Source organism: Muntiacus reevesi, chromosome 1, assembly GCF_963930625.1.
Source record: "Muntiacus reevesi chromosome 1, mMunRee1.1, whole genome shotgun sequence".
Classification (NCBI taxonomy): domain Eukaryota; kingdom Metazoa; phylum Chordata; class Mammalia; order Artiodactyla; family Cervidae; genus Muntiacus; species Muntiacus reevesi.
The window spans coordinates 187,828,622-187,846,366 of record NC_089249.1 but is presented as its reverse complement, the minus strand read 5'-3'; the positions used below and the strand labels follow the sequence as shown (position 1 = coordinate 187,846,366).

Below are 17,745 nucleotides of genomic sequence, written 5' to 3'. Positions count from 1 at the left end.
GTAGAAAGTGCTGAAAAGTAATCCTCTCCCAGTCTAAAGATGGTGAATGAGGATATTCAAATAAAATATGATAGAATATGTCAGAATGTCACACATTCTATGAAGAAAACAAAACCAGGTATAAAGGAGAGCCTGGCAGGAGGTGTTATTTTGTCCTGACTGTTCAAGGAAGAGCTTCAAACTAGGTGATGTTTAAGATCCTGAAGAAAGAGAGAAGCCTTTGTGATGTCAGAAGAAGTGTGTGCCTGGCAGAGGGAGCTGCCACTGCTAAGGACCTGACAGAGACGCTTGTTCCCCATGTTCAAGTGTAAACAAGGAAGTCAGTGGGGTGAAGGAATAAGTAGGAGGGGGAGTGATCAGAGATGGTGTCAAGGATGCTGAGGAACAAGGTGGCCTCCCTGCTATAGTTGAACCTTCACCACATAGAGAATCCCTCCTTCCCTGCGGTTCCTTGCACTTTATGAATTTAGTTTAAAACCATCCTGTGAATTATACCAGTTTCCCTACTTAGTTCCATCTATTGACCAACTTCTGACACCTGTATAAGTCATCTTAACATAAGAGTACAGATGCCTCTTCTTTAAGAACTGGTCTGTCTTCACAAGGAACAGGCAGACACACACACATACACATACACGATGCTTCTGGCTTGTGTTACTATCATAAACTGGTCACCCAGATCCACCCTCGTTAGGCCATGAAGCTGGTCAGATCAAATTATTATTTTCCAAGAGAATGTATTATTTTTACCCAGAGGTTCCAGGATTTTTTTTAAATTAATGTGTCTTTTAGTTAAAGAATAATAACTTTACAGAATTTTATCATTTTCTGTAACACCTCAACATGAATCAGCCATAGGTATATATATATCCCCTCCCTTCTGAACCCCCTCCCATCTCCTTCCCCATCCCACCATCAAATTCCAGTTTGTAAACTTCCTATAGAACAATACATTTGGGATTCAACATTGGTATGGCCAATTTCTTCTCAGTATTTAGAGAAGAATGAAAAGCATGAGAGACAAAGAAAAAAAAAGAGAAATGCAATGGACATAGGCAAATTAAGAGGGAAAATATCCAATAAACTTAAATGAGCCCTGAGACAATGAAACAAAGAAAATTTTCCTTCCTTCATCAATATTCCAACTCCAGTGGCATCTCCTTGACACCCAGAAAAAAAATAATAAAAAATATATTTTTCCAAGGACATAAACAGAGATATATATTCATGATATGATATATCTTACAGTTTAAATATCCCAAGAGAATAAGCAAATGGAATATAAACTACCAATTCAGTACTATTGAGATGGATGAAACTGAAGCCCATTATACAGAGTGACGTAAGGCAGAAAGATAAACACCAACACAGTATAGTAATGCATATATATGGAATTTAGAAAGATGGTAATGATAACCCTATATGCAAGACAGAAAAAGAGACACAGATGTATAGAACAGACTTTTTGGACTCTATGGGAGAAGGCGAGGGTGGGATGATCTGAGAGAACAGCATCGAAACATGTATATTATCAAGTGTGAAACAGATCGCCAGTCCAGGTTGGATGCATGAGACAAGTGCTCGGGGCTGATGCACTGGGATGACCCAGAGGAATGGGATGGGGAGGGAAGTGGGAGGGGGGATCAGGATGGGGAACACATGTAAATCCATGGCTGATTCATGTCAATGTATGGCAAAAACCACTACAATATTGTAAAGTAATTAGCAATATAAATGAAAAAAAAAGAAATAAATACAACAAAAGTTGGATATATTTTGTATCAAGATGGAGAATACTTCTTTTTCTTGAGGCGTTTTCCTACTTGCTTACTTCAATTCATAAATAAGATGATTAGACTTATTGTCTACTTTTACTTGAAGCCTTTTATGCCTCCAGTCCTTCTAAGGGGCTTCCTTGGTGGCTCATTGGAAAAGAATCTGCCTGCAATCCAGGAGGCCAAGGTTCAATCCCTGGGTCAGGAAGATCCCCTGGAGAAGGAAATTCCAACCCACTCCAGTATTTTGGCCTGGGAAATTCCATGGACAGAGGAGCTTGGTGGGCTAAAGTCCATGGGGTCACAAATGGTCAGACACAACATAACGACTAAACCACCACCACCATTCCTTCTAACTGAACTTCCTCTGTTACCATTTATCAACATTGACTAGTGAAGGGTTCACTTTATTTTTAGACCTAAATAGATACACTAACATTAGGAAAGCCAGAAATAACCACAGTGACCTCTGGCCTCTGGATATGCTAGATGGTCCTCAGGTGACCTCAGGTGCATGCTCCTGGCTTCCATCCTTTCTGAACCTCCCCTGAAATGTGTGCAGAGCTCTCACCTGCCTGCAGACTGAGAGAGAAGTCTCTCCCTGTAGAAGTCCAAGTTCCTTTCTAAATGATTAATGATGCAGACTGAATTTTTGTGCCTAAACAAGACAACAGGAAGGGATAAAATCAAGCATTGGCTCCCAGGCACATTCAGGGATCTAAATTAAGAACTAGGTCCTCACCAACCAAAGTGGCACAGGCGGAAGGGCTGCAGTAGAGGAGATATTTGCAGCTTCTGTGTCAGCTCACAAGGCTTCTCCAGTGGCTCAGTGATAAAGAATCCACCTGCAATGCAGGAATTGCAGGAGATGGGGGCTTGATCCTTGGGTCAGGAAAATCCCCTGGAGGACTGCATGGCAACCCACTCCAGTGTTCTTGCCTGAAAAATCCCATGGACAGAGTTGCCTAGAGGGCTACAGTCCATGGGTCACACAGAGTTGGACAGGACTGAAGGGACTTAGTGACATGCACACATGTCACCTAATTAGGCATATTTTCCTTTTGCTATTTCAGCCTCCCATAACATGATTTCCCTTGCGGACACTGGGCTGGACACAATGCAATTATTTTTCTGTTGATTCTCTGTTACTAGGTGATTGAGTAATAAGTTGGGTGATTCAGTTTTTATTAGTCCTTCCCCTTTAATTCTCCTGCTTTCAAAGCACTAAAGATCCCAGAACCTCATCACATCCCTGAGATCTAATTCTTCTTTAAACTATAACACTGAGGATTTGTCTTGACAAGTTCCCTTGGGTCTTCAAAGTTTTGATTTGTGGTAGAGAAAAAAAAAAAAAAAACTACTGAAATCTTTAAAACAACTATTTCCCTCTTGACAATGGAGGACAACATTGCTTCTTCAGAATAAAACTGTGGGTATTATACTCCTTGGATTTATGCTAATTTTTCCAAGCCAATTACAATTTTCTCAGTTATATCAGAAGTCAACAGCTGCCCTTTAGTCTCTCATTATAAAATGCTTATAACTATAAGAAAAATATTTATATGGTGATATGATAAGTGAAAATCACTCAGTCATGTCTGATTCTTTGCCCCACGTGGACTATGCAGTCCATGGAATTCTCATGGACAGAAGACCCTGGCAGGCTACAGTTCATGGGGTTGCAACCAGTTGGACACAACTGAGTGACTAACACATGACCATTAAACTATCTCAGCATGTTATAGTGATTGTCAGATTTAATTTTTTAAATAGTGTGGGTTTTGAGGTAGCGCTTTTAAGAACTCCATTCTCCATTGTCAGATTGGAACTCAGAAGATTAATGTTCTGCTTAAAAGTACAAACCAAGCAAGGGCTGGAGTCTGGATTGAGGTCTTTCAGTTCTGGAACTCTGTCCCAGTGATTCTCAACCAGACATGGTTTTGACACTGGAGATATTTGGCAATATCAGAAGGGAAGCTACCAATCTCCTATAAACACAGAAAAGCTCCCAATACAAACATTTCTCCTTCCCAAGGCAGCATAAGAATGTGAGTAATCCTATTCCAGATAAGAATATCTATAAATTCACTGTTCATACAAATCACCAAGGTCTGTGGTTCAAATGAAGATTAGGATTCCTCAGGTCGCCAGTGGTCCAGGGACTGTGTCTCTGATCATTTGAGCCAGAATATCAGATTCCAGTTCAAATTCTTTACACCCTGATAAAAAGGGAACTTCTTTAACACTACCCCTGGTGGTCCTTTATACTTGCCACTCCAAATAATCTTTTCAGAGCCCTGTGTATGTCTTCATACTTTAGACTATGGATGAAGGGGCTCAGCGTGGGTATGATCACAGTGTACATCACCGAGGTGATTGCACTTGACTCTGAGCAGAAGGGCATGAGTAGCCACAGGGCTGAGGTCCACTCAAAGCCCATCCAATGAAACAAGTATACAAGTGAGAGGTGAGATGCACAGGTATAAAGCACTTTGTACTTCCCCCAAGCTGATGGTGTTGCAGATAGAGAGGAACCTATCTTAGAGAAAAGGATGCCAGGTAAGACATTTGTTGTTCAGTCACTCAGTTGTATCTGACTCTTTGTGACCCCATGAATGGCAGCACACCAGGCTTCCCTGTCCCTCACCATGTACTGGAGCTTGCTCAAACTCATGTCCATCCTGTCAGTGATGCCCTCCAAACAAGCCATCCTCTGTTCCTTTCTCCTCCTGCCTTCAATATTTCCCAGCATCAAAGTCTTTTTTAACAAGTCACCTCTTCGCATCAGGTGGCCAAAATATTGGAGCTTGAGCTTCAGAATCAGTGTTTTCAGTGAATATTCAGGATTGGTTTCCTTTAGTATTGACTCATTTGATTTCTTTTCAGTCCAAAGGACTCTTAAGAGTCTTCTGCAACACCACAATTCAGAAGTATTATTTCTTTGGTGCACAGATTTCTTTATGTTCCAACTCTCACATCCATACCTGACTACCTGAAAAACCATAGCTTTGACTAGATGGACTTTTTCTGGCAAAGTCCCTGCTTTTTAATATACTGTCGAGGTTTGTCAAAGCTTTTCTTCCAAAGAGCAAGTGTCTTTTAATTTCGTGACTGCAGTCACCGTCTGCAGGGATTTTGGAGCCTAAGAAAATAGTCTCTTACTGTTTCCGTTGTTTCCCCATCTCTTTCCCTTGAAGTGATGGAACCAGATGCCATGATCTTAGGTTTTTGAATGTTGAGTTCTAAGAATGCTTTTTCACTCTCCTCTTTCACTTTCATCAAGAAGCTCTTTAGTTCCTCTTCACTTTCTGCCATAAGGTTGGTGTCTTCTGCATTTCTGAGGTTATTGCTAGTTCTCCTGGCAATCTTGATTCCAGCTTGTGCTTCATCCATCCCAGCATTTCTCATGATGTACTCCGCATATAAGTTAAATAAGAAGAGTGGCAATATACAGCCTTGACACACTCCTTTCCCAATTTGGAACCAGTCCATTAAATCTGGAATACAACAGTTTCAAATTATAGCATCATGTCATTAAGAAAGATGTCACAATTGACTAGATGGACCTCTTATTTGTTTTTACAGGAAAAGTACAGAATTCCAAGAAGGTACAGAAGGACTGTTGCAACACTGTTCATCTTTGTAACAAAGAATGCAGGGCACTCAAGAACCAAAAACTAGAACCAGCAGTCCACAAAATGTGTGTGTTGGGGGCGGAGGGATGTTCATGGTGACCAGGTAGTGCAGAGTTTGACAGACGGCCATGAAGTGATCATAGGTCTTTGTGGTCAGTATAATGCTGCCCAAATCTACAAAGAGTAGGTAACAGTATATTCACTGGTTATGGCTTTGCTTTCTTTGGGATGGTGGTGAATGTGAAACATATCTTAAAAGAACAGATTGGAAAAGAATTACATGGGTGTGTGGAGGTGGGAGTCAGAGATGGTGGCCAGAATAATGAGCTGGTTTTTAAGCACAGTGATCTGGAACATGGGAGAATATGTGCAAATATAAGGCGCTGCAGTTCTGGTTTCTCTGATTATTGCAGAAGAAGAAATTGTGAAATTCGTGTAACATTTCCTGGTCTCATGTGGCCCTCATCAGCTTGAAGATTTTTGTCTCTTTGTAATAGCCATTCTTCCTGTGGAAGGTGTACCTCTTGCAATTTTGGTTTCTCTTTCTTTGAAGATTAATGATGGTAAGCCACTTTTCTTGTGTCTGTTGGCCATTTGTATGTCTTCCTTGGGAGAAAATGTCTACTGAGGGTCCTCTACCCATTTTTAATATGGTTGTGTGTTCATTTATTTAATGGAGTTGACTTAGTCTGATATATAGTTTAAGTTTTCTGTTTCTGCCTATCAACCTGATCTTTTGGGTACTTTTGCCTTCTCATTTCAAGTAGAAGAGAATACTTCAACTTTGCTTATAAGACAATTTTGGGGGCTGAACTCCCTCAGCTTTTCTTTATCTTGGAGAGTGTTTATTTCTTCTTCATATCTGAAGAATACCTTTGCTGGGTGGAGTATTCTTGGCTAGCTGTTTTTACATCACGATAGTTTGAGAATGATATTCCATTCTCTCCTGGCCTGTGGAATCTGTGCTAAGAACTTTGTTAATAATCCATTGTGAGTATCTTTGCAGGGTGTTCACTTTTTTTCTGGGCACCTTTAATATTCTTTCTTTTTAATAACTTTTACTGACATGTAATTGATATACAGTTTCATATTAGTTCCAGGTGTACAACAAAATTGTATACATACATACATATATATATATATATAGAGAGAGAGAGAGAGAGAGAGAGAGAGAGAGAGATTCTTTTTAGATTCTTTTTCCATTATAGATTATTACAAGATTTTGAGTTTATTTCCCTGTATTTAATTACCTAGTCCTTTATAGACTGCCTATTTTAAATATATATACTAGTATATGAAAACAGCATCTTTCCACTGACTTTTGAAAAAAAGAATTTATTTATTTATTTGCTTTATTTCTTTTTTATCCATTTATTTTTATTAGTTGGAGGCTAGTTACTTTACAATATTGTAGTGGGTTTTGCCATATATTGACATGAATCAGCCATGGATATACATGTATTCCCCATCCGGATCCCCCCTCCCACCTCCCTCTCCACCCGATCCCTCTGGGTCTTCCCAATGCACCAGGCCCGAGCACTTGTCTCATGCATCCCACCTGGGCTCGTGATCTGTTTCACCCTTGATAATATGCATGTTTCGAAGCTGTTCTCTCAAAACATCCCACCCTCGCCTTCTCCCACAGAGTCCTAAAGTCTGTTCTGTACATTTGTGTTTCTTTTTCTATTTTGCATATAGGGTTATCGTTACCACCTTTCTAAATTCCATATATATGTGTTAGTATACTGTATTGGTCTTTGTCTTTCCGGCTAACTTCACAATGTAAAATGGGCTCCAGTTTCATCCATCTCATTAGAACTGATTCAAATGAATTATTTTTAATGGCTGAGTAATATTCCATTGTGTATATGTACAACAGTTTCCTTATCCATTCATCTGCTGATGGGCATCCAGGTTGCTTCCATGTCCTAGTCCAGCCGCTATGGAGAACAGTGTGGAGATTTCTTAACAAACTGGAAACAGATCTGCCATATGACCCAGCAATCCCACTTCTGGGCATTCTCACCGAGGAAACCAGATCTGAAAGAGACCCGTGCACCCCAATGTTCATCACAACATTGTTTATAATAGTCACTGATTTTTTTTTTTTTAAATATCATTTTAATAGTTGGAGGCCAATCACTTCACAACATTTCAGTGGGTTTTGTCATACATATAATAATCACTGATTTTTAAACAACATTTTCTTTATTTATTTGCTGTATTTCTGGCTGTCCTGAGTCTCCCTTGCTCTGCGGGGGCTTTCTCTGGTTGCAGAGGTGGGGGCGGTACTCTTCATGGCGTAGGAGGACTTCTCAACGCGCTGACCTCTCTTGCCGCAGAGCGCGGGCTCCACACTGCAGGCTCAGCAGTCGCGGTGCCCCGGCTTCCTGACTCTGGGGCGTGTGGAATCTTTCCTGACCAGGGATCAACCCAACGCCTGTTCCCGCCTCGGCAGGCAGATTTTTACCTACTGACCCACCAGGGAAGTCTTGTCTTTCATTGATTTTTGACAGTTTTAATATGTGTGTGTTGGAGAAGGTCTTTTGCTTTGAAACCTTTATGTGTCTTATTATAATACCTCTGTGGATGTGTGCATTCGATTCCTTCCCCAGACTTGAGAAATTCTCAGCTATTGTTTCTATGCATAATCTCTCTGATCCTTTCTCCCTCTCTTCTGCATTTGAGACACCCAGTATCCTTCTTATGGTTCTGGTAGAGTCAGAAGTTTCTCAGAGAATATCTTCATTTAAAAAAAAAAAAAAATCTTAGTTCTGTCCTCACATCTACCTGAATCATTCTATCTTTGAACTCAGTCTCTCTACTCCATATGGTCTCCACTTCCAGTGCTTTGCAATTCATCCTTCATCTCAGTTACTGAGTTCTTCAGCACCAGAATTTCTGTTTACTTATGTTTAAGAGATTTCATCATTCTGGAAACTGTTCCTTATGGTCATTATTTTTATTCCTCAGCTAACTGAAATGTCTTTGTGAGTTTTCTTGTAGCTTGTTGAGCTTATTCATGACACTATTTTGAATTCTCCACTTGCTTGATCACAATCTTTCCTGCCTTTAAATTAGTTCATGGAAAACTGCTGTTTTTTTTGTGATTCCATGTTGCTGTGGTTTTTCATGGTGCTCAGTGGGTTGCTCCTCTGTCCATGCATTTGAAGGAGCAAACAGTTTTCTTATGTAGGTAAAGCCTTGTACACTTTTGATTCTAACAATTCAGCAGATTGCTAACAGAGGTCCTTGTATGCTTTTCAATTAAGTGACTTTGTGGCACAAATTTTTGGTTTCGTTCACATGAGCTGCCTCTGGCTATATTTGAGGATCTGCATGCTTTGCATTTCATGGCCTCTTCCAGAGGTGTTGTCATTGTCTTGCCATCAAGGTTTGTGCCTCCAGCATCACTGGTGACCTGGTGCTGTCAGTGTCCCTGATGTGCTGGCGTCTTTGCTTGGGGTCTCAGAGTGGTAGGTGCTATTGCCACATTCAGGGTGACCTTGCTTGAGGGCCCCCCCACCACTGATGCCAGGTTCCCTGTGGCTGCAGGTGCCGCTGCATCCAGGAGGCCAGGGTTACAGGCACCACCTCCGGGGGTACTACCAGGTGCTCTGGGACTGCGGGCTCAGTTGCCTCAGCCACGGGGCTGGGATCAGCATCACTACCTCTGCTGTTCTCCTGGGTCCACCTCCTCTACGTGAAAAATCTGCTCAGCTTCAGATGTCCAGGTGTGTGTATATCTGGTGTGCTGATGTGTTGGGTAGAAAAAACTTTAGTTATGGATGATGTTATCTACAAGTTGTAGATTGACGGGGAGAGACAAAGGGAGTGTCTTCTGCCACCACAATACTGGTGTCACCAATGATAAACAATTCTCCACAAGCTATTAGATTAAAATTGGGACTTCCCAGGAGGCTCAGTGGTTAAAAATCCACCTGCCAATGCAGGAGATGCAGGTTCCATCCCAGGGTCAAGAAAATGCCCAGAAGCGGAAATTGCAACCCAATCCAGTATTCTTGCCTGGGGAATCCCATAGACAGAGAAGCCTGGGGAGCTACAGTCCATGGGGTCACAAAGATCAGACACCACTGAGGACATATGAATAAGCATAAGATTAAAATACACAAATAAATGGAGTAGACTATCATATATTAGTGAGGAAAGAATTGCTACATGGCTCCATACAACCTCATGGATGAGCTTCAGAGTTCCAACCTATAGAACTACAGAGAAACATAGGCTCACGAGAAACTGAGCAGAGATCAGAACAATTCCTTAATATTAAATCTCATTTGATAATAAAGAGATCATATTAGAACAGTTCCTGTTAGGATGAGTGGTTATGTAGCAACAAGTAACTGAATAAAATACAAAATGGTATAGAACTGAGATCAACTTTAATAATGTCTTTCTATGCATTTATTATAATATTTAAAGATAGCATCCACTACTCTATTTTTTTTTTTTATTGTATTACAGATAATTATATTAAAAAACTATTCCATTACAGTTTCCTCCCAGGTAAGCAGGATATTGGCAAGCATGTTTGCACAAACTGTGACCTGAACCACATGACTGGGTAGGTGGTCAAGCTCTCTAGTGAGTCATCTTTGATCATGAGGTATATACACATACTATACATATAGAAAGATTTGACCCTTGAATAATGCAGACTTTGGAGCAATGGCACCTTGTGCAATTGAAAATCTGCCTTTAACACTGAAATCAACCCCCCTTATGCATAGCTTCACACCATATGATTCAGCCAACCCTTTTATAAAGTTATATAAATTGCCTTGAATTTCACTTGTACACTTTTTTTTTAATTTAAATCATTTATTTATTTTACTTTACATTGTATTGGTTTTGCCATATATTGACTTGGATCCGCCATGGGTGTACATGTGTTCCCCATCCTGAACCCCTCTCACAACTCCCGCTCCATCCCATCCCTCTGGGTCATCCCAGTGCACCAGCCCCGAACATCTTGTATCATGTATCGAACCTGGACTGGTGATTCGTTTCACATATGATAATTTACATGTTTCAATGCCATTCTCCCATATCATCCTGCTCTCGCCCTCTCTCACAGAGTCCAAAAAATTGTTCAATATATCTGTGTCTCTCTTGCTGTCTCGCATACAGGGTTATTGTTACCAGCTTTCTAAATTCCATATATATGTGTTAGTATAATGTATTGGTGTTTATCTTTCTGGCTTACTTCACTCTGTATAATAGGCTCCAGTTTCATCCACCTCATTAGAACTGATTCAAATATATTCTTTTTAATGGCTGAGTAATATTCCATTGTGTATATGTACCACAGCTTTCTTATCCATTCATCTGCCGATGGGCATCTAGGTTGCTTCCATGTGCTGGCTATCAAAAACAGTGCTGCAATGAACATTGGGATACACGTGTCTCTTTCAATTCTGGTTTCCTCAGTGTGTATGCCCAGTAGTCGCATTGCTGGGTCATATGGGAGTTCTATTTCCAGTTTTTTAAAGAATCTCCACACTGTTCTCCATAGTGGCTGTACTAGTTTGCATTCCCACCAACAGTGTAAGAGGGTTCCCTTTTCTCCACACCCTCTCCAGCATTTATTGCTTGTAGACTTTTGGATAGCAGCCATTCTTACTGGCATGAGATGGTAACACGCTGTGGTTTTGATTTGCATTTCTCTAATAATGAGTGATGTTGAGCATCTTTTCATGTATTTGTTAGCCATCTGTATGTCTTCTTTGGAGAAATGTCTGTTTAGTTCTTTGGCCCACATTTTGATTGGGTCTTTTATTTTTCTGAAACTGAGCTGCAGGAGTTGCTTATATATTTTTGAGGTTAATTCTTTGTCTGTTGCTTCATTTGCTATTTTTTTCTCACATTATGAAGGCTGTCTTTTCCCTTTGCTTATAGTTTCCTTTGTTGTGAAGAAGCTTTTAGTTTTTTTTTTTTTTTTTTTTTTTTTTTTTTTTAATATTATTTTATTAGTTGGAGGCCAATCACTTTACAACATTTCAGTGGGTTTTGTCATACATTGACATGAATCAGCCATATAGTTACATGTATTCCCCATCCCGATCCCCCCTCCCACCTCCCTCCCCACCCGACTCCTCAGGGTCCTCCCAGTGCACCAGGCCCGAGCACCTGACTCATGTATCCCACCTGGGCTGGTGGTCCGTTTCACCACAGATAATATACATGCTGTTCTTTCAAAACATCCCACCCTCACGTTCTCCCCCAGAGTTCAAAAGTCTGTTCTGTATTTCTGTGTCTCTTTTTCTGTTTTGCATATAGGGTTATCGCCACCATCTATCTAAATTCCGTATATATGTGTTAGTATACTGTAATGTTCTTTATCTTTCTGACTTACTTCACTCTGTATAATGGGCTCCAGTTTCATCCATCTCATTAGAACTGATTCAAATGAATTCTTTTTAACGGCTGAGTAATATTCCATGGTGTATATGCACCACAGCTTCCTCATCCATTCATCTGCTGATGGGCATCTAGGTTGCTTCCATGTCCTGGCTATTATAAACAGTGCTGCGATGAACATTGGGGTGCACGTGCCTCTTTCAGATCTGGATTCCTCAGTGTGTATGCCCAGAAGTGGCATTGCTGGGTCATATGGCAGTTCTATTTCCAGTTTTTCAAGAAATCTCCACACTGTTTTCCATAGTGGCTGTACTAGTTTGCATTCCCACCAACAGTGTAAGAGGGTTCCCTTTTCTCCACACCCTCTCCAGCATTTATTGCTTGTAGACTTTTGGATAGCAGCCATCCTGACTGGCGTGTAATGGTACCTCATTGTGGTTTTGATTTGCACTTCTCTGATGATGAGTGATGTTGAGCATCTTTTCATGTGTTTGTTAGCCATCTGTATGTCTTCTTTGGAGAAATGTCTGTTTAGTTCTTTGGCCCACATTTTGATTGGGTCTTTTATTTTTCTGAAACTGAGCTGCAGGAGTTGCTTATATATTTTTGAGGTTAATTCTTTGTCTGTTGCTTCATTTGCTATTTTTTTCTCACATTATGAAGGCTGTCTTTTCCCTTTGCTTATAGTTTCCTTTGTTGTGAAGAAGCTTTTAGTTTTAATTAGATCCCATTTGTTTAATTTTGCTTTTATTTTCAATATACTGGGAGGTGAGTTATAGAGGATCCTGCTGTGATTTATGTTGGACGGTGTTTTGCCTATGTTTTCCTCTACTAGTTTTATAGTTTCTGGTCTTACATTTAGATCTTTAATCCATTTTGAATTTATTTTTGTATATGGTGTTAGAAAGTGCTCTAGTTTCATTCTTTTACAAGTGTTTGACTAGTTTTCCCACACCACTTGTGAAAGAGATTGTCTTTTCTCCAATGCAAATTCTTGCCTCCTTTGTCAAATATAATATGTCCATAGGTGCATGGATTTATCTCTGGGCTTTCTATTCTGTTCCATTGATCTATATTTCTGTCTTTGTGCCAGTACCATACTGTCTTGATGACTGTGGCTTTGTAGTAGAGCCTGAAGTCAGGCAGGTTGATTCCTCCAGTTCCATTCTTCTTTCTCAAGGTTGCATTGACTATTTGAGGTTTTGTGTATTTCCATACAAATTGTGAAATTATTTGTTCTAGTTCTCTGAAAAATACGATTGGTAGCGTGATAGGGATTGCATTGAATCTATAGATTCCTTTGGGTAGTATACTCATTTTCACTATATTGATTCTTCTGGTGCATGCGCATGGTATATTTCTTCGTCTATTCTTGTCCTCTTTGATTCCTTTCATCATTGTTTTATAGTTTTCTGTATATAGGTCTTTTGTTTATTTAGGTAGATCTATTCCTAAGTATTTTATTCTTTTCGTTTCAATGGTCAATGTAATTGTTTGTTTCCTTAATTTCTCTTTCTGTTTTCTCATTGTTAGTGTATAGGAATGCAAGGAATTTCTGTGTATTAATTTTATATCCTGCAACTTTACAATATTCATTGATTAGCTCTAGCAATTTTCTGGTAGAGTCTTTAGGGTTTTCTATCTAGAGGATCATGTCATATGCAAACCATGAGAGTTTTGCTTCTTTTCCAATCTGGATTCATTTTATTTCTTTTTCTGCTCTGATTGTGGTGGCCATAACTTCCAAAACTCTGTTGAATAGTAGTGGCAAGAGTGGGCACCCTTGTCCCTTGTCTTGTTCCTGACTTTAGGGGAAATGCTTTCAATTTTTTACCATTGAGGATATTATTTGCTGAGGTTTTGTCATATGTAGTTTTTTTATGTTGAGGTATGGTCCTTCTAGTCCTGCTTTCTGGAGGGCTTTTTTTAAAAAATCATAAATGAATGTTGAATTTTGTCAAAGGCTTTCTCTGCATCTATTGAAATAATCATATGGTTTTTATCTTTCGATTTGTTAATATGGTGTATTACATTGATTGATTTGCATATATTATAGAATCCTTGCATCTCTGGGATAAAACCTACTTGGTCATGATGTATGAGGTTTTTCATATATTGTTGGATTCTGTTTGCTAGTATTTTGTTAAGGATTTTTGCATCTATGTTCATCAGTGATATTGACCTGTAATTTTTTTTGTGTGTGACATCTTTGTCAGGTTTTGGTATTAAGGTGATTGTGACATCATAGAATGTGTTTGGAAGTTTACCTTTTTCTGCAATTTTCTGGAAGAGTTTCAGTAGGATAGGTTTTAGCTCGTCTCTAAATTTTTGGTAGAATTCAGCTGTGAAGCCGTCTGGTCCTGGGCTTTAGTGTGTTGGAAGTTTTCCACTGCAGTTTGAATTCCATGCATGTGATGGGTCTGTTGAGATTTTCTATTTCTTCCTGGTTCAATTTTGCAAAGTTGTACTTTTCTAAGAATGTGTCCATTTCTTCCAAGTTGTCCATTTTATTTGCATTTAGATGCTGATAATAGTCACTTATGATTCATTGTATTTATGTGTTGTCTGTTATGATCTCTCCATTTTCATTCCTAATTTTGTTGATTTGATTTTCCTCCCTTTGTTTCTTGATGTGTCTGGCTACTGGTTTTTCAATTTTATTTACGTTCCCAAAGAACCAGCTTTTGGTTTTGTTAATTTTTGCTATGGTATCTTTTGCTTCTTTTGCATTTATTTCTGCCCCATTTTTAATATTTCTTTCCTTCTACTAACCCTTGGATTCTTCATTTCTTCCTTTTCAAGTTGCTTTAGGTGTAGAGTTAGGTTATTTATTTGTTTTTTTCTTGTTTCTTGAGGTATGGCTGTGTTGCTATGAACCTTCCCCTTATTACTGCTTTTACAGTGTCCCATAGGTTTTGGGTTGTTCTGTTTTCATTTTCATTCATTTCTATGCATATTTTGATTTCTTTTTTGATTTCTTCTGCGATTTGTTGGTTGTTCAGCAATGTGTTGTTCAGGCTCTATATGTTGTAATTTTTAATAGTTTTTCTCCTGTAATTGACATCTAATCTTACTGCATTGTGGTCAGAACAGATGCTTGGAATGATTTCATTTTTTTTTTTTTTAATTTCCCAAGGCTAGATTTATGGCCCAGGATGTGATCCGTCCTGGAGATGGTTCTGTGTGCACTTGAGAAAAAGGTGAACTTCATTGTTTTGGGGTGAAATGTCCTATAGATGTCAATTAGGTCTAACTGGTCAATTGTATCATTTGAAGTTTGTGTTTCCTTGTTAATTTTCTGTTTAGCTGATCTATCCATAGGTGTGAGTGGAGTATTAAAATCTCCCATATTATTGTGTTATTGTTAATTTCCCCTTTCATACTTATTAGCATTTGACTTACATAATGTGTGTACACTTTTTTATATGAGTAATATATCTCATGACAGTTTTTTTTTTTTTTTTTTCCAGAAAGCAAAGCAAAAATTACTCGGGATGACATTTGTCATTTAAGAAAGTATTATTCCTCAACTTACTCCACAAAAAAAATTGAAATGTCCAAATATGTCTTATGCAGAGTTTGGAAAATTTTGAAGTAGAAAAAGGCACAACTTTAAAAAAAACACCTAAATGATAGTATGAAAAGAAAGTTTAATAATGTGAGTAACAGAGATTATATAGAAAAGATGATTTTCTATAAAAATGGATATCCAAGTAAATAAGTAGAAGGAGCAAATTTCATTCTACACTGAGAAGAATGTCACAACTACTGATTCTCAGGCTTTGAGCAATGCAATCAAGGGCACTTCATCTGCCCCAGGACAGTTGGCCTTTTTATACCTACTATTCCACAGACTCTCTTCAGATCCCTCTTTATGTCTTTGTTCCTCAGGCTGTAGATGAAGGGGTTCAGCATGGGTGTGACCACAGTGTACAACACAGAGGCTGTTGCACTTGAGTGTGAGCTGTGTGTAGCAGCAGAGCTAAGGTACACTCCTAGACTCATACAATAAAATAATAAGACAACTGAGAGATGAGATGCACAAGTGGAAAATGCTTTAAACTTTCCCTGAGTTGATGAGATTCTTTGTATGGAAGAGACTATCTTAGAGTAAGAGTAAATGATACCAGCAAGTGGCCCCCCAGCTAGAAGCACTGATGCCGAACACATCATCATGCCATTCAGAAAGATGTCAGAACAGGCAAGTTGGACCATCTGATTGAGTTCACAAAAAAAGTGGGGAATTTCCACCTCTCTACAGTAGGTCAGTCCCAAAACCATTAAACTTTGTGACAAGGAATTCATAGAACTCATCATCCAGGACACCAGCACCAGCAGTGCACAGAGGCAAGGGTTCATGATGACTGTGTAGTGCAGGGGGTGGCAGATGGCCGCAAAGCGGTCATAGACCATCACTGTCAGGAGGAAGTCATCTAATCCTGCAAAGAATATGTAGAAACACACCTGGATGATACAGCCTTCATAGGTTATGACTTTGCTCTGGGTCTGGATATTCTTAAGCATCTTTGGGATGGTGGTGGAGGTGAAGCAGATGTCTACAAAGGACAGGTTGGAGAGGAAGAAGTGTGTGAAGGTGGGAGTCAGAGATGGTGACCACGATAATGATCAGGTTTCCAAACACAGCAATCAGGTACATGGAGAGGAAAAGCCCAAAGATGAGGGGCTGCAATTCTGGATCCTCTTGAGAATGCCAGAAGGAAAAATTTAGAACATTGTGTATTGTTACCTGGTTCCATGTGGTGGAGGTGACTACCAGGAAAAAAGAAAATAACATGAGTAATTTTCACACAAATTGGCATAATTCACATAGTGCAATTTCTATTTTGCTCTCAATAAATTAATTTTAATATCTTGTGTTTAGAAAAGTTCTGTTTCATCTCTTCTTGGGCATTTTTGACCCATTCTCAGCATATTCCCAAAGAAATCATGCATTCTACAGTTGTAATAAAAAATATTTTCATACATTTCAAGAATGTATATTGACTGTCAACCATGTTCAAAGCACATATTGCTTAGTTGCTAAGCCAGATCTCTCACTTTTGAGACCCCCCGAACTGTATGTAGCCTGCCAGGCTCCTCTGTCCACAGGATTTCCCAGGCAAGAACACTGGAATGGGTTGCCATTTCGTTCTCCAGGGGATCTCAACCCAGAGATTGAACCCATCTCTCTTGCATTTCCAGGCAGATTCTCTACCACTGAGCCACGTGGCAAGTCCCTCCAAACAAATACAGGTAACAAATATTTGGAGCTGGAAAACAGAAGTTTTCACAATCCTGTGCTGGTGCAAGATGATTTGCAAATATAATACAATATGTCAAGTAATAGCAGTTGCTCTGAAGAAAACAGAACTAGATATAAAAGGGTGTAGTAGGAGGTATTTTCATGTACTGTGTGTTCAGGTAAGGCTAGAAAACAAGGTGATAATTGAACAGATAGCTCAAGAAAGGGTGAGAAGGAACTAGAATGATATCAATAGAAATATGTGCTTAGCGAGGGAATGGCCACTTCAAAAGACCTAAGGAAAATGCTTGTTCCTTGAACTTTATGAATTTAGTTGCAAAAGCACCCTGTGAATTAAAGCATCTCCCATCCTTAATACCTTCTGCTGACTGAGGTCTGGGCTCTGTTATAAGGCACCTTAATATATAAGTCCAAGCACCTCTGCTTTAAGAACTGCTCTCAAGGCACAAGCACACGCGCGTGCACACACATACACACACACACACACACACACACAAATAGGCACAGACACACACACACACATACACACTCACACCATAACCTCCTGGGCTATGTTCCTACCACACATTTTTCACCCAGAACCACGCTGCTCACAACATATACCATTATAACTCAAGCTGATCATGTCAGATAATCTTTCTCCTACATAATTTGTAAATGGTACCCAGAAAAGTGGGCAAAGAAAATAAAC

At 39.4% G+C, this 17,745-nt stretch overlaps 1 protein-coding gene across 1 annotated transcript; it reads right to left on the bottom strand.

Moving 5' to 3' along the window:
* Positions 1 to 15,586: 15,586 nt before the first annotated feature.
* On the bottom strand, positions 15,587 to 16,378 carry LOC136155739 (olfactory receptor 7A17-like; the record flags this gene model as incomplete). The annotated part of the gene is made up of 1 exon (XM_065917786.1): positions 15,587 to 16,378. A coding segment is annotated over one exon (792 nt), but the record flags the coding sequence as incomplete, so codon positions are not given.
* Between the last annotated feature and the right edge of the window lie 1,367 nt (positions 16,379 to 17,745).